Source organism: Hemiscyllium ocellatum, chromosome 14 (assembly GCF_020745735.1).
Source record: "Hemiscyllium ocellatum isolate sHemOce1 chromosome 14, sHemOce1.pat.X.cur, whole genome shotgun sequence".
In the NCBI taxonomy this organism is placed as follows: Eukaryota; Metazoa; Chordata; class Chondrichthyes; order Orectolobiformes; family Hemiscylliidae; genus Hemiscyllium; species Hemiscyllium ocellatum.
In genome coordinates, this window is record NC_083414.1 from 9329436 (window position 1) to 9351272 (window position 21837).

Sequence of the window (21837 nt, forward strand, 5' to 3'; positions counted from 1 at the left end):
TCTAAGCAGGCCAATTCAGACCAGGCCAATCTTGCACATTCACTGCAAGAAGATTTTTTTTTTCACATCACATTCACTCCCTTTGTGAATCATTTTAATTCCGTGCTCTCTGGTTCTTTTGTCCTTGTCGGAGCAGGATTAGTTTCTCTTTATTTACTCTCTCCAGTGCCCTCACGATTTTGCAAACCTCTGTCGAATCTCCTCTGAGCCTTCTCCTCTCGAGGGTGAACAGCTCCAACCTCTCCAATCTAGCCTCATCACTGAACTTTCTCATCCCTGCAACCATTCTGGTAAACCACTTCTGCACACTCTCCAAGTGTGCCCACATCTTCCCTGTAATGTGACACCCACAACTCTATACATTACTCCAGCTGAGGTCTAAGAAGTATGTTATTCAAGTTCAACATCCTTGTTCTTGTACTCTATGTCTCTACTAAGGCTGAAAACACTATACTTTATTAACGGCGCTCTTTACACCAATGATCTGTGCACTTATAGACCCAGGTCGCCCTGGTCCTGCACCTCCTATTGCCTTCTGTCTGAGTGTGTTCTTCCTACCATAAGCCATTACTTAAGACTTCTCCACATTAAACTCATCTGACAGCTATCCACCTACTCCACCAACCTGACAATGTCCTTTTGGAGTCTCTCACTGTCGTCCTCACAGTGTACAATGTCTCCAAGTTTCAGATCATCCACAAACTTGAACTAAAATGAACAAAGTCATTCCCATTCTTCAAGACTGAGGACTCAAGGAGCTTTAAGTACAGCTAGCAATGGGGGAGCAATTAACATTGGGGATCAGTAACATTGGAAATAAATAACATTAGGGATCATAAACACCAGGTACATTCGACATTAGGGATAATTCACATTTGGGGTCATTCACACTAGAGATTTCAACATTGGGGATCATTAACATTGGGGATCATTAACTCTTGGGATATTCAACATTTGGCATCATTAACATTAAGGATCATTAACATTGGGGATAAATAATATTAGGAATAATCAACATTGGAGATAATTAAAAGGCTTCAATTTGAGAACGGAGGCTTCTTCTTAACATCAAAGGAGAATTTCCTAAAATTAGACTTTGAACTTCAGTATGTCAGAGTTTGTGGAGATTGCTGACAAGATCAGCATTTAATGCCTGTGAACTAGTTTCTTGCATAATCATTTCAGAGGGCAGTTAAGAATCAATCACATTGGGATTGCATGTCGGCCATACCAAGTCCGGACGGCAGATTTCCTTTCCAAAAGGACATTATTGAATGATTGAGTCATAGAATGACAGAGCTGTACAATACGGAAACAGACCCTTCCGTCCAACTCATCCATGCCAACCAGATATTCTAAATTAATCTAGTCCCATTTGTCAGCATTTGGCCCATATCCCTCCCAATTATTCCTATTCATATACCCATCCAGATGCTTTTTAAATTTTGTAACTGTACCAGCCTCTACCACTTCCTCTGGCAGCTCATTCCATACACGTACCACCCTCTGCGTAAAAAAGTTGTCCCTTAGGTCTCTTTTAGATCTTTTCACTCTCACCATAAATCTATGCCCTCTAGTTCTGAATTCCACTACCCCAGGGAAAAGACTTTGTCTATTTACCCTATCCATGCCCCTCATGATTTTATAAACCCCTATAAGGTCACCCCTCAGCCTCCGACGCTCCAGGAAAAACAGCCCCAGCCTGTTCAACCTCTTCCTATAGCTCAAATCCTCCAACCCTGGCAACATCCTTGTAAACCTTTTCTGAAACCTTTCAAGTTTCACAATATCCTTCAGATAGGAAGGAGACCAGAATGGCACGCAATATTCCAAAAGTGGCCAAACCAATGTCCTCTACAGACACAACTCCCATACTCAATGCTCTGACTGGATGGATTTTTTTTGTACAGAAATCATTGATAGCATCAGAGTTTTCTCACTGCGAATATCTTCATTTTCCAGATTTATAAACGGCATTTAAATACCACCAGCAGCTATGGTGGATATGAACCTGTAGTCCATTGCTAGCCCAGTGACATTACCAAAACAATCCTATCTCCCCAGGTGTGTTGCCAACCCTCTCCGAGTCTCGAGTTTTAATAATTTATCCTCACATCAAAGGTCAAGGAATCACCAATAAAGACTCAACACCGAGACAAAACATATTCTGGCTTCAGTTTTCGATTTTCTCTGAAGGTGACACTTACTAATTATAAAGATAATGAAGGTCTCTCAAGGCTCATCTATGAAGAACAGTTACTGGAAAATGGTTAGAAATATCGGGCAGATTGACTCAAGGCCTTGAGCATACACAAAGAGGAACCTAAATGGAAGCAGATGGAGGAGCAGAAGGCGGCCATTTGGCCCATCAAGTCTGCTCCATCATTCAATGAGATCATGGTTGATCTGATGATTCCTCAACTCCACTTTCCTGCTTTTTCTCAATCACCTTTGTTTCCCTTATTGATTAAAAATCTGTCTACCTTAGCTCTTAATATACAGAATAAACCAAACTCGGCAGGTTTCTGTGAGATTCCACAGATTCACTACCCACTGAGAAGAAATTCCTCCTCATTCCTGTCTTAAATGTGCAAGCCCTAATTGTGAGGTTCTGCCCTCTGTCCCCAGACTCTCCCTCAAGCTTAAACAACCTCTCTGCATTGAACATGTCAAGTCCCCAAAGAACTTTTCAATAAGGTCTCCCCTCATTCTTCCAGGCCCAACCTACTCAGCCTCTCCTCATAAAACAGCTCCTCCATATCTGGTATCAGTCCAAGTGAACCTTCTCTGGACTGTCTCTAATGCCAGCAAATCCTTCCTTAGATAAGGGACCCCAAACTGTTCACAGTGTTCCAGTTATAGTCTGACTTGGATAGATTTAGCACAACTTCCTGTTTTCATACTCCATTCTTCCTGAAATAAATGCCAATATTCTATTTGTCTCCTCTATTACCCAATTGAATTTGGATGATAGTTGCAGGGATTGGAACCAGGTCCAGGTAGATCTCACTGACTATGAGACTCTTGATTGGGGCTGCTATCCTGGGCCAATCAGGGAGCCCTGGCTGACAGGCATAAACAAGATATTCTACGTTCTGGCTCTGAGCTGGCTGTTCAGAGCCTACATACAATGCACATGTAAACAAAGGGTGACTTGGTGATGGGATGCCCCCTGCCTCCTTGGAGTTGTTCACTTTAGCATGCCTGGATGAGGACACCAATATCCCCTTGTTCTGTAGCTTTCTGCAGTCCTTCTCCATTTAAATAATAATCAGCTCCTATACTCATCTCCAGAACCTCACCGTTTTCCACATTGTATTCCAGATGCCAAGTTTCTGCCCGCTCACTTAACCGGTCTATAATCCTCTGTAGACTCTTTAACCTGTCTATAACCCTCTGTAGATTCTTTGTCTCAACCACACCACTTGCCTTCCCAATGTAAACTTGGTGACAAATATTCAATTCCCTCATTCAAGTTATTGATATGTAAATGAGAACAGAGGACATACTCATTATGAAAAGGCAGGACAGACTGAAGTAATTTTCTCTCAAAAGAAGACTATTAACAGAGGTCTTTAGGAATAAAAAGGTTTAACAAAATCAGTTAACATTCTGGGGACTTGGCTTTGAATCCCACCATGGCAGATGGGGATATTTGAATTCAACAAAAAAAATCTGGAATTAAGAATCTAATGACGACCATGAAACCATTGTTGTTGTTGGAAAACCCATCTGGTTCACTGATAACCTTCAGGAGGGAAAGAAGTCTGCCATCCTTACCTGGTCTGGACTTCACGTGACTCCAGACCCACAGCAATGTGGTGGGCTCTCAATTACCTTGTAAAATGGCCTCGCAAGCCATTCAGTTGTACCGACTATTTTAAAGTCTCTTCAAGGGCAAGTAGGGGTGGGTAGTAAATGCTGGTCAGCCAGTGACATCCATATCCCACAAATGAATAAAAAGAAGTTTGTGTAAAATAAAGGGGAGATTCCATCTGGTTCACTAATACCCTTCCCTGGTTTGACCTATATGGGAGTCCTGACCCACAGCAGTGTTGTGACTCCTAAGTAACCTCCGGGCAACAAATACTGGTCTATCCAATGACCCTCTAATCCTGTGAATGAACATATAAAACAAAAGGCCTGACTCCTGAGGAAGAGCCAGTAGGCCCAACATGTTAACTCTGCTTTCTCTCTACAGATTCTTTCGGAGACCAAAACTATGAAGATAATTTAGCCATTAATAAATCAAACGTGGCCTTGAGAAATTCCTCTTCATGTAGACAATGTGGGGCTTGTTCCCATACAGTGTGGACAAGGTGAGTTACTTGTTAACAAAAACTAAAAGAATTGCAGGTACTGGAAACCAGAAACAAAAACAAAGTTGCTGGAGAAGCTCAGCAGGTCTGGCTGAATCTGTAGAGAGAAAGCAGAGTTAACATGTTGGGCCTAGTGGCTCTTCCTCAGGAGTCAGGCCTTTTGTTTTATAAGTTCATTCACAGGATTAGAGGGTCATTGGATAGACCAGTATTTGTTGCCCAGAGGTTAGTTAGGAATCACAACACTGCTGTGGGTCAGGACTCCCATATAGGTCAAACCAGGGAAGGATATTAGTGAACCAGATGGAATCTCCCCCACAGTCACCATTCACTGAATTCAAGTTTCACCATCTCCATGGTGGGATCCAAACCCAGGTGCCCAGAACATGACCTGGTCCCTGGACGAATAGGCCAGCCATAATACCATGAGGCCGTCACCTCTCTGAGGTAGCACTGAGGGGAGGTGACTGATAATTCCATGAGGGAGGAAGTGACAGAAGGGCATGCTAAAAGAAAAACCACATGCTCTGGAAAAACTCACCATCAGCATCGGTGAAGAGTGAAAAATAGAGTTTTTGAAACAAAAATGACACTTCAAAATTATACAGTTTGCGATGATCACGCTGTTCCTCTCTCCATGGACATGGCCCAGCCTGTGGAGATTTTCCAACACTTTTATTCCAGAATCCCAGCACGTGTAGCATTTTGTTATTATAGAAGGATGTACCAATAGGATTAGATGAAACAGATTTGGGATGAGGCCCCAGCGTCTACCATAAATGCCAACACAGACCAGTTGGATCGAATGGCCTCTTTCCATGCTGTAAACCCGATGTGACTCAGCGAACGAATCGCAGCCAAGCCACTGCAGGGCTGAAGGTCTTCCACATGGTCCAAACAGGACGCTCACGATATTGACCAACCCACAACAGCAAAAACATCAGGATACCCACCATCAGCACGGCGCCATGTGACTCTGTATGCCGTTGCCGTGGCAAATCCAACCCAGCTGACTCGAATCCGGGAGCTCTGCGTTTCGATGACATGAAGGTTCGTCACACGACCCACGAGCGATTCTTGGGAAAGAAAAGGTTGTTTTAAGACAAAGAAACAGCTGGTATTTCAAAAGAGCCAAAGGCCATACAGCCCACCAAGCTACTCTTCCCAAATTTTCTATCCATCGCTCGTCTACTCTCTTCAAGTATCAATTGCCTTTAGAACTTGCTTCAGAGAGTCCTTTGTAAAATTTCTCACACTGGTTAATGTTAATGCACATGGTCAACAGGGACTCTATTGAACCAAACCCAACTGAATTCCCTTGGTAGTTCTGAGAAGATTCATCCATCGGTCTGGTCAGACTTGAATCCTCACCTTGAAGGTAAATGATTCTCTGCTAATTTCACACACCCATACCCATGGCCCTGGCACTGACTTCAATGAATGGGAAGGGGGTGGTATTAGCTCTTGATGAGATTGAAGACTTTCCACAATCAGAGCTCCATCCAAACTCAATGGGACCTTCATACCACCATCCCCTTGTGACCAAACAGCTTCAGCGGAAATGGGACGGCAAGAAACTTTGCAGTTTGCTCTCAAAAAATCAGAAACCAACACCACACAGCCCATGGTGTTGTGGTACTGGATTTGGTGAGACCATACATAAATTACTTCTTACTTATGTCATTGCACTACTGGAATGCGACATGTAATTGTAGTCTCCCTCCTTTTGGAAGGATGTTGTGAAACTTGAAAGGTTCAGAAAAGATTGACAAGAATGTAACCAGTGTTGGAGAGTTTGAGCTACAGGGAGAGGCTGAATAGGCTGGGGCTGTTATCCCTGGAGCATCGGAGGCTGAGTGGTGACCTTACAGAGGTTTATGAAATCATGAGGGGCATGGAGGGGGTAAATAGATAAAGTCTCTTCCCTGGGGTGGGGGAGTCCAGAACTAGAGGGCAAAGCTTCAAGGTGAGAGGGGAAAGATTAAAAGGGACCTAAGGAACAATGTTTTCATGCAGAGAGTGGTGAGTGTATGGAATGAACTTCCAAAGACAGTGGTGGAGGCTGATACAGTTATAACATTTAAAAGGTATCTGGATGGGTATATGAATAGGAAGGGTTTAGAGGGATATGGGCCAAATGCTGGTAAATGGGACTAAGATTTATTTAGGATATTTGGTTGGCTTGGACGAGTTGGATGGAAGGGTCTGTTACCATACTGTACAGCTCTATGACTCTATATGATTAGGTCTACACTCACCGCAGTTTCTATTGGATTCATTCATGAGATGTGCATCCTACATTAGTATCTCATCCCCAATTATCTCGTACTTCCTCTTGCCTGTGTCATAGGGACTCCTGCAATGCTGTTCGAAACAGACTTCTCAGATTTTTATCCACTGACAGTGAAGGAACAGTAACGTATTGGCACGAGCTTGGAAGGCCAAAGGGCCTATTCCTATGCTGTATTGTTCTTTGTTTCTTATTTCCATCCCAGGATGTGAGTTGCTGGAAGGGGAACTTGCAGGGGGTGGGTGTTCCAGTGTATCTGCTGCCCTTGCCCTTCTAGGTAGTAGAAGTGGCAAGTGCTGCTAAATGATCCTTGGTAAGTGAACATCAACAGGCTTTACTGACCATAGCTACGTACTGGGAATAGTAAAAAAAGATGTGGTTGGAACCTGACAAATTTGAGTCCCAGCTCCATGCGATCCCACTAAAGCTCCTTCAGCACATGCTCAGTAGCTATTCTTAGCGTAAAACTATACATAAACCTTTACTCTACAATTGAAGAGAAGAGATACCTGCATTGGATACAGTTCTGAGAAGATCTACTGGAATGAGGAAAGATTAGGTACACTGAGCCTATACCCACTGGGGTTTAGCAGAATGAAAGATGATCATAATTCCAAACAACTTGACATTTTTAAAAACGATTGGCTCAGGGGATGTACTGACACTGGCAAGTCCAGCACACAGTCCCCATCCTTAGTTGCTCCTTGGGGTTTGCTACAGCTTTCAGAGGGCAATTAACAGTCGATGCTATTATTGTTGGTCTGGAGACACATGTAAGTCAGGTAAGATGTCTTTCCCTAAAGGACATGAGTGAATTAGATAAGTTTTTAATGGTAGCTGAAAAGGTGTTGCTGGAAAAGCGCAGCAGGTCAGGCAGCATCCAATGAATAGGAGATTCAACGTTTCGGGCATAAGCCCTTCTTCAGGAAAAGTCGATTCTCCTGAAGAAGGGCTTATGCCCAAAACGTCGATTCTCCTGCTCCTTGGATGCTGCCTGACCTGCTGCGCTTTTCCAGCAACACATTTTCAGCTCTGATCTCCAGCATCTACAGTCCTCACTGTCTCCTCGGAGTTTTTAATGGTAATCAATGATAGTCCAATTTTAGCAATAGTTTCATGGTCACTATCTGTTGTAGTGGGATTTGAACCCACGTACTCAGTGCAATGGCGTGGAACTCTGGATTATTAGTCCAACCTGACCTGACCAGACCCCACCTACTGTTGCTCGTGAATCTAGAACTCAGGAGCACAGTTTCGAAACAATCCCAAGTGAGACAATGGGGGAAATTTCCAAGGTGAGACGGAGAATTTCTTCTCTCAGCGGTCTTTGGAATTCCCTGGAATTTCAATTCTTTGGAAAAATGTCCTTAGCTAATCTCAATAAAACTGGAACGGCGGAGGGGGTGGGGGGGGGGGGGGGTGGGGAGGAGGAGGAGAGATTTGGGGCCAGGGTTACTAATGAGGAAGGAGTTTTAACTGCAACATCTCCAATACTCCATGCAAAAATGTCAATCCCTCCTAACAGGAACGATGCAAACTGTCAGAAAAGATGGTGGGAAATGATTCCATTAATGATTTCAGAAAGGATTGTGGACAGGGAGCTTACAGGGCAATAGACAGAAAGCAGAAGCTTGAAACAAAGTGCTCCATTCTTTGTAAGAGCTAGCACTGGAGTAGTGGGCCAAACAGTGTCTTGCTTAATGCTTAATGTCTGTAATTTCCATGACGATATCTCCACAGAGATTGAAAGACCAATATACGTCACCCCAAGCAGCTCTTCAACCCTTCAGGCCTGGCCCTGATGTATCACTCAGGAGGTAGTTAGACACTCACCAGTTCTCGCAGTGACGGTGGCGAGAGGTCCCTGTCTGTTTCCCACCATTGCCGAAACTCCAATCACGTACACTGAATTCGGCTGCAAGCGTTCGACATCAAATACATTGGTGGAGCTACTCAGCACTTGGCTCTCCTCAGTTCCTGATGTCAACGATGGATAAACGAAATGTTAATCATTTGTTATTGAATCACAAAGTCCCTACCATATAGAAGCAAGCCATTTGGCCCATCGAGTCCACACAGACACAATCCCCTACCCCAGTGACCCTACATTCCCCATAGCTAATCCCCCTATCCTATGCATACTTGGACACTACAGGCCATTTCCCAAAGCCAATCTATCTAATTTATAAATTCATGGACACTATTAGGCAATTTCCCATGGCCAATCCACCTAACGAGCACATACTGGACTGTGGGAGGAAACCCACGCAGACATATGGAGGACGTAGCAATGCTTCCAGATGTGGGCAGCATGGTGGCTCAGTGGTTAGCACTGTTGCCTCACAGCATCGGGGTCCCAGGTTCAATGCCAGCTTTGGGTGACTGTCTGTGTGGACTTCCTCCAGGTGCTCTGGTTTCCTCCCGCAGGCCATGCTAAATTACCCAATAGGTACATTATTCAGAAGGGGGTGGGTTACTCTTCAGAGGGTCGGTGTGGACCTGTTGGGCTAAATGGCCTGTTTCCACACCGTAGGAAATCTAATCTAATCTGGTCCATGGCACTGTGAGGCAGCAGTGCTAACCACTGAGCCACCCTGCTGTCATTAATTAAAGGCTAATTATTTATTCATAGGATGCTGGCATCACCAGTTAGGTCAGCATTTATTATAACTCCCCAGAGGGCTTTTAAGAGTCAACCACATTGCTGTGGGTCTGGAGTCACATGGAGGCTAGACCCAATATGGATGGCAGATTCCTTCCTTCAAAGGACATTAGTAAACCAGACTGGTTTTTCACGGACACCATTAATTCTTTATTCTAGATTTTTAAAAATTGAATTCAAACTCTGCTATCTTTCATGGTGGGATTTGAACCCAGGTCCCCAGAACATCACCTGGGACTCTGGGTTAAATAATCTCGCAACAATACCAATAGGCCATCGGCTCTGGAATAAAAATGTCCATCTATCACGGCAATTTGCAGCAGCTCAGGACCTCCCAGAACACATCACGGGCATTGTCTCTTCAAATTCCTCAATCCCACAAAATGGGTCAGCCAATTTTGAACTGAGGTGGGGAGCAATCTCTTTATTCAGATGAGTGTGAATTCTTTAATATGTGATGGGGGTGTCACTGGGAAGGTTATCCATTTGTTGCTGGCCCTAATTGCCCTGGGAAGTGGCTTGCTAAGGCCTTTTCAGAGGGCAGTTAAACGTCAGCGAATCAGTGACCATACAAATGTAAAGCAAGAGTAGACCACTCAGCCCCTCGACTCTGCTACGCCATTCAACAAGATCATGGCTCATCAGGCTGGCCCATATTACTAATTATCCACGATGACCTTTCAACCCCTTGCCTGTCAGGAACCTACCAACCTTTATTGACAATTATTAACAAAAGTAAAATGTACCCAGGTGGGTAGATTATCTCCCAACCTGATTGAAAGGCTTTCATTTATATAATGCCTTCAGGACACTCCAAGTGAAATGGCGTTACAAAGTGTGGTCATTGACAGAAGGTAGGAACTGTGGCAACTGACAGGCGCACAGTGAGATCCCACGGGTGGAGCTGAAGAATGGTCAGGTTGTCTGCTTTAATGATGTTGGCTGAGCAATTGAGAAATTGGTCTCCACACCACAGAAATCTACCCACCAGCCCCGCACCCTCCCCCACACCCTGTTCTTCTTCAAAGACCACCCCATGCCATCTTCCCAAGAGGGTAAAATGGCTCACTGTTTACCATCGTATCTGCAAACAGCACCAACATCATGCCCTCAACACCAGCACCGACCTGAGCCAAGTCAAACCTTGAAGGTGGCACCAAATATTGGCATGAAGGCTACATTCATGTAGCGTCTATCAGGAGCAGGAATACCTCCGTAAAGCGGTCTGAAGGTGAGGGGACCTACCGTCAGCACGCTTCCACGTGACCTTGTACGCTGTTGCCTGGGGCACCCCTCGCCAGGTTATTCGAATAAGATTACTCCGAGTCTCAAGGGCACGGAGTTCCGTCACACGCTCAATGGCTGTAGCTTAGGTTGTACAGGTTGGAGAGAAAAGCAAAGATATTTGAAAGATTCACTCACTGAGCTATTCAGCCAAATGGTACCAAGATGATGGACTTTGAGTCCTTTTATTCATTCATTGAACATGTGTGTTACTACTTAGGCAAAATAAATATTCAGGAGAAGTTCTGTTATACAGTCAGATATGGTGATTTGAATTTTAAAGGTACCTTAACTGTAAGGTTAACAATACACAGCTGAAAAGCATTGATAGACTGAGTACCCTGAGCACATATAAAGCCAGGAGAAAGTGAGGACTGCAGATGCTGGAGATCAGAGCTGAAAATGTGTTGCTGGAAAAGCACAGCAGGTCAGGCAGCATCCAAGGAGCAGGAGAATCAACGTTTTGGGCATGAGCCATTCTTCAGGAATGAGGAAAGTGTGCCAAGCAGGCTAAGATAAAAGGTAGGGAGGAGGGACTTGGGGGACGGGCATTAGAAATGCAATAGGTGGAAGGAGATTAAGGTGAGGGTGATAAGGTGAGGGTGATAGTCCGGAGTGGGGGGTGGGGGTGGAGAGGTCAAGAAGAAGATTGCAGGTTAGGAAGGTGGTGCTGAGTTCGAGGGTTGGGACTGAGACAAGGTGGGGGGGAGGGGAAATGAGGAAACACATATAAAGACAGACTGTCTATGTTGATTTAATCCCTGCCCTCCCCTTCACTGATCATACAGCATTGCCCTTTGATGTGAAGGGCACTGCTGGTCACTGGCCGCTCGGGTGTTTCCTTTCTTCCTGGTGGTGGAAACTGAATAAAGATTCATGCACCTTGTGTCTCTCACTGTGTCTTACACCTGCACACACGCAACATGGGTGATGAGGGAAAAATAAGCACTACAGCAGTTAGGTGGTAGTGTGGGGGAACAAATGATTAAAAAAAACTGGAGTGTCAGAGGTTTTGTTCCCTCTGAGGAAAAAAAAAGGACAGACTGCTGGGTTTGGGTCGCTCAGTTGGCTACAGCATGCTGCAGAATGATGCCAACAGTACGCATTCAATCCCCGCTACTGGCTGTCATAGTTGACAGAGTCCTCCCTCCTTACCTTGGTCCATTTTTGACAAAGTATATGGCCCTCCAAGTTGTACAAACATCTGTCTCCCTCAAGTGGCCATGGTCCTTTGTATATTATAGGTAATTACCGAATGTGCAGGGCTTACACAACTAAAGTGTATAACAGTCCCCAAGCTTTTACTGCCAATTTGCTAAGTTTATTTTTGTTCTCGTTGCTTTTTAAGAGTCTGGTCATTTGGCATTTAGTTAGTTTGGTTTAATCGGTGCCCAAAGGACAAAACGTTCTCTCCTTCCAACTCAGTTTTGATGTAGCCTCTTCCCGCTCTCCCTTCCCTTTGATGGTCTATATTGCCCTTATTGCGTGTCAATTAATCAGTTGGGTGATTTACTGGTGGAGCGAAATAGATAAAACAAAGTACAGTGGATGATTGGTGATGGGGGAAAAAGTGTTCAGTTGTGTGTAAGACTCCTCCTAAAAGAAAACAATAAAGACAGAATTTTGAAAAGGAAACATATCATGTCTATGCTTGAGGTCAGAGTCATACAGATGTACAGCACAGAAATAGACCCTTCGGTCCAACTTATCCATGCTGACTAGATATCCCAATCTAGTCCCACCTACCAGCACCCGGCCCATATCCCTCCAATCTCTTCCTATCTATATACCCATCCAGATGCCTTTTAAATGTTGCAATTGTACCAGCCTCCACCACTTCCTCTGGCAGCTTGTTCCATACATGTACCACCCTTTGCGTGAATAGGTTGCCTCTTAGGTCTCTTTTATATCTTTCCCCTCTCACCTGAAAGGTATGCCCTCTAGTTCCAGACTCCCTCACCCCAGGAAAAAGACTTTGTCTGTTTATCCTATACATGCCCCTCATGATTTTACAATCCTCAGCCTCCAATGCTCCAGGGCAAACAGCCCCAGCCTGTTCAGCCTCTCCCTATAGCTCAAATCCTCTAACCCTGGCAACATCCTTGTAAATCTTTTTTCTGAACCCTTTCAAGTTTCACAACATCTTTCTGATAGGTATTCATGAATACTGACATTTCATCTGTCTGCATGCTTGAAGCCACCTATATTTACACACAGGGTTCTGTTCTATGTGGGCAAGAAGTATCCTTGAGAAAAGGGTTATGGAGGTTGTTGTGGTTCTGCTCGCCGAGCTGGAAGTTTTTGTTGCAAACGTTTCGTTCCCTGGCTAGGGAACATCATCAGTGCTGTTGGAGCCTCGTGTGAAGTGCTGCTTTGATGTTTCTTCCGGTATTTATATTGGTTTGTTCTTGCCGCTTCCGGGTGTCAGTTTCAGCTGCAGTGATTTGTATGTGGGGTCCAGGTCGATGTGTCTGTTGATGGATGTTCTTGCCGTTTCCGGGTGTCAGTTTCAGCTGTAGTGGTTTGTATATGGTGTCCAGGTCAATGTGTCTGTTGATGGAGTTTGGGGATGAATGCCATGCTTCTAGGAATTCTCTGGCTGTTCTCTGTCTGGCTTGTCCTATGATAGTGGTGTTTTCCCAGTCAAATTCATGTTGCTGGTTGTCTGAGTGTATGGCTACTAGAGATAGCTGGTCGTGTCGTTTTGTGGCTAGCTGATGTTCATGGATGCGGATTGTTAGCTGTCTTCCTGTTTGTCCTATATAGTGTTTTGTGCAGTCCTTGCATGGTATTTTGTAAACTACGTTAGTTTGGCTCATGCTGGGTATTGGGTCCTTTGTTCTAGTGAGTTGTTGTCTGAGCGTGGATGTTGGCTTGTGTGCTGTTATGAGTCCTAAGGGTCGCAGTAGTCTGGCTGTCAGTTCTGAGACGCTCCTGACGTATGGTAGAGTGGCTAGTCCTTTTTGGTTGTGGCATGTCCTCGTTCCTCAATACCCAGCATGAGCCAAACTAACGTAGTTTACAAAATACCATGCAAGGACTGCACAAAACACTATATAGGACAAACAGGAAGACAGCTAACAGTCCGCATCCATGAACATCAGCTAGCCACAAAACGACACGACCAGCTATCTCTAGTAGCCATACACTCAGACAACCAGCAACATGAATTTGACTGGGAAAACACCACTATCATAGGACAAGCCAGACAGAGAACAACCAGAGAATTCCTAGAAGCATGGCATTCATCCCCAAACTCCATCAACAGACACATTGACCTGGACACCATATACAAACCACTACAGCTGAAACTGACACCCGGAAATGGCAAGAACAAACCACTATAAATACCGGAAGAAACATCAAAGCAGCGCTTCACACGAGGCTCCAACAGCACTGATGATGTTCCCTAGCCAGGGAACGAAATGTTTGCAGCAAAAACTTCCAGCTCGGCGAGCAGAACCACAACAACGGACACCCGAGCTACAAATCTTCAATCAGATTTTAAATGGTTATGGAGGTTACCAATCGCTGCCTCATTGCCCATGGCAACACACAGGCCAATCTGAGTCCACCTCCCTGGTGTAAGGTTAATCAGCTACCAAAGACTGACAGTTTCAGTTCCTGCGGAAACTCCATGCCAACTATAGTCCAAGCAATCAGCACCCTCTTCTCATGCCATATAAATCACTGTTCCCTTTCCAAAATTGGTTTTGTTGTATTTCAGCGTCGAGAGGGTGGTGCTGGAAAAGTGCAGCAGGTCGGGCAGCATCCAAGAAGCAGGAGAATTAATGTTTCGGGCATAAGTCCTTGATCAGGAAATCCTGATGACGGGCTCTTGCCCGAAACGTTGATTCTCCTGCTCCTCGGAGGCTGCCTGACCTGCTGTGCTTTTCCAGCACCACCCTCTCGACGCTGATCTCCAGCATCTACGGTCCTCCCTTTCTCCTTCCTTGTGTTTCAGTCCTGATGAGGGCAAGCTGGGAAGCGTTGCCTTGGTGACCCCTTGAAGCAATGTTAAGGAATGGGACTAGTTCCAATAAATTCCAAGTTTGCAATAGGCACCATCGCTCCTCTTTTCTCTGTCAACTCCATAATGTTATGGTGAACAGAGTCCCAATAATTATTATGGATTTCCTGTTACATTCATCCTGAGCAATGTACAATTCCTTCTTAAAAAAGACATTGAGAATTTCTGTTAAGTACATAATTAACACCATCTCACTACTGCCAAGTTAAATATAAACTTCACACTGATAAGTTTCCATGCTGCAATTATCAATGCAATAAGTAATAATCATTTTGCCATATCTAAACCACAGTCTATTTAATCACAGACCTTCAGTGTGTGTATGGTGTCTGTGTATGCAGGACTCCAGTAAGGTTCAGCACTGTGAAAAATGATTGATCTAGAGCACTTAAATATTTCACAATCTACAGCTGAAAGGCTACTGTTTCAGATTCAGATTGAGGATTGCAAACAGCATGTTTCAGACAGTCAATGGTCCATAATTTGTTGATTTAGTGCAGTGTTGTGTATCTGTAGTGTGAGAGCATTTGATGATGTGAATCATTCAGTAAGAACTTCTGGTGGGGCAGCAGTGTTAGTGTAACAGTTGACTTTGATACTCCACAGTGCGTGGGGAGACATTAAATCTGACTGCACACATGGAAGGACCTGAACCTCTGGTGTGTTAATGCCACACGGACATACGCAGGAGCGAACTGTTGTGAGCCTCACTGTAATGCATCCAGTGATTTGTCAGTGTCGATCACACAACATAGCACAAGTTCAACACAGGCAAAATACTGTGGATGCTGGAAATCCGAAACACAGAGCAACTTGTTCGCCAACCTTTGAACTTGTGTAAGTTAATGTGGAGCAGGGGAGTCAGATGGCAGGGGGGTGGTGAGGTGGAGGGTGTGCAGGAGCTAGTGCAGGGACTCGTCAGTGTTAATGTGACCTCGTTCTGCCTCTGCAGAAAGTACATCTCCCTATCATTACCACCTTATGTAGGTAGGGAGGGTCAATAATTGCTGGCCAGGCCCCAAGTCCCATGAGGGAACAAAAAGAAGGATGGTGTGAAGTGTTAAGAGGATTCCACGGGGCTGATTAATAGCTTAACTAAAGCCCTGGAATAGCCCTTATATTGTGGCACAGATTCTAGATCAAACAGGCCAGTCAGACAATGACATGGTATCACAACAACAGACATTCCAATCTGACAGTACTCGCTCCTTGCCTTCAGTCACTCTCTCTCTCTGTCATGGAGTCAGCTCTAATTGTTTGTAACACACACTAAGCCCTGTACCCAGACTATGTGTGTCTGTCAGTGACATTGCGGCTCTGTAAATAGTTAGCAGTGTGCAACTTTAGAGGTTGACAGACAATCCTGACTCAGAACATGAACGCTGTTTCTCCACAGATGCTGCCAGACCTGTTGAGTTCCTCCAGCAATTTCTGTGCCTGTTTCTGATTTCTAGCCTCCACAGTGTTTTGTCTTAAAATTGTAGGCTTTCCTTGATCTGAAAATGTGATGCTGGAAAAGCGCAGCGGGTCAGGCAGCATCCAAGGAGCAGGAGAATCAACGTTTCGGGCATGAGCCCTTCTTCAAGAATCAGGCTTTCCTTGAGTCAGGTACCTGACTACCTGTGATAACCATAACGTAGACAGTAGAGAAACACCACAAACAGCCACTATCATTTTCCATAGCCATCACTCCTGAAGTGGGACTTGAGCCCAAGACTGTCCAATGGATAAGCTGGAATATTAACAAATGAGCCACGTGGGCTCCAGGAGAATAATACACAACAGATATACATTCACCTACCTCCTGAGGTCTCCATTAAGGACCATTAGTTAAAGCCTAGGAACATGATACCGAGTTCAGGCACAGCATGTTGTCAACTTGGTTTATGTGAGGGGGCTGTGGCTCTTAGTGTTGTTAGTGCCCACTGCAGGTGGGCGTAAAGAGAATAAGGTCAGCTTTATAACTTCCAAATTGCTGACCCAGAGAAGCGCCTTACCCCAGTGTGCTGTACCATTCTTTGATTTTGCGATTAGTGCCTGTGGGAGAGGCCCAGGCAAATCCAAAGACTGCCCGAACGCCTGCTCAAATTGGGTCTCACTTTCCAGCCACCTTGGCAACATTCTGCCCACTGGGGGAGACAGAGCAAATGGGTCAGAGCCCACACTTCTACAGGGGAATCCCCTCAGAGCGATGGCTGTTTACTCCCAGTACTCTGGGCGCTGTGCAGGGATTCAGAAAACATCAAACCTGCCCATCACCTCACTGTGCGTTATTTCAAAGCTGAACACACAGACAAAGGGAAGGTGACATGTTTGAGGAGGGGCAGTAACAGTGGTCAAAGTGAAACCATCTCCCCTAAGGGGAGACACAAAGAGACATGGACTGTCTCCCCGTAGACACCACAACTGCCAGTCAGAAAGTAACACAGATGTTTCTAATTGCGGAAGGGGTGCTGGCAGACCCCAATGGCATTTTTAAAATTCATTTGTGGGCATTACTTTTGCCCGTCCCAAGTTGGCCTCTGAGGAGGTGGGGGTAAGTTGCCTTCTTGAACCACTGCAGTCCACGTGCTCTAGATTGACCCACAATGCCCTTAGGGAGGGAATTCCAGGATTTTGACCCAGTGACAGTCAAGAAATGGTGACATTTTTCCAAGTCAAGATGGTGTGTGGTTTGGAGGGAAATTTGAAAGTGGTGGTGTTCCCATGTATCTGCTGCCATACAGTCATACAGCATAGTAACAGACCCTTTGGTCTGACCAGTCCATGCCAAACATAATCCCAAACTAAACTAGTCCCACCTGCCTGCTCCTGGCTCATATCCCTCCAAACCTTTCCTATTCACGTACCTATCCAAATGTCTTTTAAACATTGTAATTGTACACACATTCAGCACTTCCTCAGGAAGTTCAGTCCACACACGAACCACAATTTGTAAAACAATTTGCCTCGCATGTCTTTTTTAAATCTCTCTCCTCTCACCTTAAAAATGTGTCCCTCATCTTGAAATCCCTCATCTTGGGGCAATGACAACTACCATTAACTCTATCGATACCTCTCATGTTTTTATAAACTTCTCTCAACCTCCCATGATTCTGTGAGAAAAGTCCCAGCCTATCCGGCCTTTCTTTATAACTCAATACCCGACAACATCCTGGGAAATCTGTTCTGAACCCTTTCCAGCTTAATAATATCCTTTCTGTAATGTGGCGACCCAGTACTCCACAGTATTTCAGAAGCGGTCTCACCAATGTCCTGTACAAGCTCAACATAACTTTCCAACTCCCGTGCTCAAAGGACTGAGCAATGAAGGCAAGCGTACTAAACACCTTCTTAACTACCCTCTCTATATGGGACGCAAACTTCAAAGAATTATGTACCTGAACCCCCTACGTCCCTTTGTTCTTCAACACTACCCAGGTCCCTACCATTAATTGTGTACGCCCCACCCCCTGGTTTGTTGTACCAAAATGCAATTTCTTGCATTAATCCAGATTGAACTCCATCTGCCATTTTTCAACCCATTGACACCCATTTGATCACGATCCCTTTGTAATCTTGTAAACTCTTCTTCACTGTCTACTATACCACCAATTTTGGTATCACCTGCAAGCTTACTACATTCTCATCCACTTATTTAAATGGCAAACTAAACCAGCACTGATCCCTGTGGAATACTGCTAGTGATAGGTCTCCAGGTCAAAAGGCAACCCTCCATCACCACTCTGTCTCCTACCATTAAGCCAATTATGTATCCAATTGGCAAGCTCACCCTGAATCCCATGTGACCTAACTCGACCCTTGTCCTTCTCGATGGAAGTGGCCATGGGTGCTGTTTGAGGATCTTTGGTGAATTTCTGCAGTTCATCTTGTAGATAGTACACACTGCTGCTACTAATGTGGAGCATCTATAGGGTTTCATTGTGAAATAAGGAAGATGCACTTCAATCGTCTTGGCAATGCTGCTCCATTTCTGCAATTTCCTGTTTAGTTCAGACATCCTCAGACATAGTAGTCATTTATTAATGGCTGTAAGACAAACAGCTGAGGGAATCACGCAAGGGCTCAAGGCCAAACCCTCCTTCACTGACAGAGCAACCTGGCCTTACTCAAGATAGAAAGACCACATTATAATCCTGATTCCCAACTACAAGAAGCAATGGAAATACAGAGATCAACGTGGATGATTTTTTCCCTTATTCATTCACGGTATGTAGGTGTTGCTGGATGGCCAGTATTCATCTCTAATTATCCTTCAGAAAGTGGTGGTGAGCTGCCTTCTTGAATCACTGCTGTCCATTTGTACCCCACAATGCTATTCAGGAAAGAATTCCAGGATTTTGATTGAACAACAAGGAAGGAATGGTGACATATTTTCAAGTCAGGATGGTGGGTGACTTAGAGAGAAACCTGCAAGCGGTGGTGTTCCTAAGTACCTGCTGCCCTTGTCCTACTAGATGGAACTGGCCATGGGTTTAGAAGGCGCTGTCTAAGGATCTTTGGTGAGCTGCTGCAGTTTGGTACCAAACTGTTGCTAACCTGATGGATGGAGTGAATGTTGAACGTGCTAGGTAGTTTGACAATCGAGCTTCTTGAGTGTTGTTGGAGCTGCACCCATCCAGGCAATTGGGGAGCATTCCATCACACTCCTGAATTATGTCTTGTAGATGGTGGACAAATTTGGGAATACAGGTGGTGAGTTACTTGCCATAGGATTCCTAACCTCTGACCAGCATTTGTGGCCAATAGGGCTATTCTATTTCTGGTCAATGGTAACCCTGGGGTGTTGATACTGGGGGATCCAGTGATGGTAATGCCATTGAATATAAAGGTGCGATGGTTAGATTCCCTCTTGTTGGAAATGATAATTGCCTGGCCTGAATGTTATTTGCCCAAGCACGCTTAAGAAGAGCAAGCTCAGCGTTAACACAGTTTCAATCCATCTCTTACCTGCTTGAACCACAACGCTGACAGGATTTCCTTCTCTGCCTCCAGAAAGTGGCGACACGTTAATGTAATAGGTTCCTCCTTGTTGCACTCGGTCAATGTCAAATATTGTTGTGTCATGTGACACAATTCTGGTTACCTCATATCCTGAGCAGGAAAAGACCAGGTTAAATGTAAAGACCAGGTTATATGTAAAGATTAGGTTATATTTGGGCACAATTTCAAAATGATCAGGGCACACAAAACCTGGAAAGACCATCAACTATGGGATGGACAGTGTGTACCTTTGGAAGGTGCAGGATGTGACAGACGAAGGTTAAGGCAGAGATGTGTAAAGTGATACACGTTGACTGGATAAATAAGAACAAAAGAACTTCCGCTCTGTCGAAGCCTTGAAGACTGGAAATGCTAACTTTGTTTCTTTCTTGACAGCTGCTGAGGTTCTACAGCACTTTGTTTGTTACAGATTTCCAGCATATTTTGCTTTCATTAAAAAAAAACACAGGTATGATTCAGAGAAGGGTGCAGGATCAGAAACATTTGGAAGAACATGTGCCATTTGTACATACTCCCCAAAATCTTTGCTGATGGGAGGACAGGTTGAGGAAGTGACGAACAAAACATTGTGGATCCTGGGCTTTAGAGGGCTGGAGCACACAGGTAAGGGACTTGTGTTAAATCTGTACGAATTGCTGTTTCCCATCTATCTGCTACCCTTGTCCTTCTAGCTAATAAAGGTCAAAGGAGCCTTGGTGAGTTACTGCAATGTGCATCTTGTCGATGGTACACATTGCTAAGACTGTGAAGGCAGTAAATGTTGGAGGTATTGGATGCGATGCAAATCTAGTGGGCTGCTCTATCCTGGATGGTGTTGAGCTGCTCGAGTGTTGTTGGAGCTGCACTCATCCTGGCAAGTGGGGAGTATTCCATCATACTCCTGACTTCCGCCTTGTAGATGGTGGACAGGCTTTGGGGAGTCAGGAGGTGTAGTGATTGGAGCCAGGTCAATCTTGTTAATTATGAGATCCTTGAGAGGGGTTATTGACCTGGGCCAATCAGGAACACCCTAGCTGACAAATATAACCAGGGGATTGGGCGCATGGGTGTCTTTTCTGGAATGCACACACCCCCAAACATGAGTGCTGATGAATATGAGCAGTACTGCTGTAGTGTGGGAGGGAAACAAAAAACATTTTTTAAAAAACCAGGAGATGAGAATCTCCTCAGTTGAGGACTGACTCTGAGCTGGCTGGCCACAGTCAGTGTACAGTGTACATGTGAATAAAGGGTGATGGGATACTGGCCTTGGTGCAGTTATTTCAGGCGACAAGTTACTTACTGCAGGATTTCTAATCTCTGACCTGCTCTTGTAGCCATGGCATTTACGCGGCTGGTTTAGTTCAGTTTCTGGTCAATGATAAGCCTGCCCCAGATGTTGCTAGTGGGGGATTCAGTGAGGGGCAACTCAGACAGGGTTATTTTGTTGATGCAATATCAAGTTGGCTGGTGCAGTTGTAGTTTTATGTACGATACCCTCGAAACATACCTGATTGATCTCTCCAGACAATTTTATAAGCTGTTGCTCCTGGTACTGCAGTCCAGCTGATCCGAATCCGGCCTCCTGTTGTATCCACTGCTCGCAGATTTGCGACGGTGCCCAACGGGATTTCCTTTTCCACTAATTATAAAATAGAAAGAAAAATTATAAGACGAAAGCAGAAGTTACCATCGCTCCCTCTCCTAACAAGCACCTGGTCACTGGTAATCATCTCAATGTTACAGTCATACAGCATGGAACCAGACCCTTTGGTCCAACCAGTCCATGCCAATCATAATCTCAAACTAAACTAGTCCCACCTGCCTGTGCTGGGCCCATATCCCTCCAAACCTTTCCTAGTTATGGATTTATCCAAATGTCTTTTATATGCTTTAACCGTACCTGCATTCACCACTTCCTCTGGAAGTACATTCCACACACACTGTGTTTAAAATAAAAATTGCCCCTAATGTCTGTTTTAAATCTTTCTCCTTTCACCTTAAATTATGCTCCCTAGTCTTGAAATCTTCCACTCTCGGAAAAAGACACCTGCTATTCACCTTTTCTATGCCCCTCATGATTTCATTAACCTCTGTAAGGTCTCCCCTCAACTTCCTATGCTCCAGTGAAAAATCTCCCAGTCTCTCCAGCCTCTCCTTATAAGCAGAACCCTCCATTCCCAGCAATATAGTTTCTGAGCCCTCTCCAGCTTAATAATATCCATGTGGTATACTCATTCAAATTCATTCATGGGGGACAGGTGCCATT

General features: G+C 44.7%; 1 protein-coding gene across 1 annotated transcript in view; it reads right to left on the reverse strand.

The window, feature by feature from the left end:
• Window positions 1–21837, reverse strand: part of col7a1 (collagen, type VII, alpha 1) — a 363650-nt gene that overhangs the window by 262235 nt on the left and 79578 nt on the right. Inside the window, exons 14-18 of the mRNA XM_060835829.1 lie at window positions 21079–21210; window positions 19536–19679; window positions 10517–10639; window positions 8443–8586; window positions 5273–5395 (exon numbers count right to left, since the gene is read on the reverse strand). Of these exons, the coding sequence (XP_060691812.1) occupies window positions 5273–5395; window positions 8443–8586; window positions 10517–10639; window positions 19536–19679; window positions 21079–21210 (666 nt within the window). The remainder of the gene's footprint in view (window positions 1–5272; window positions 5396–8442; window positions 8587–10516; window positions 10640–19535; window positions 19680–21078; window positions 21211–21837) is intronic.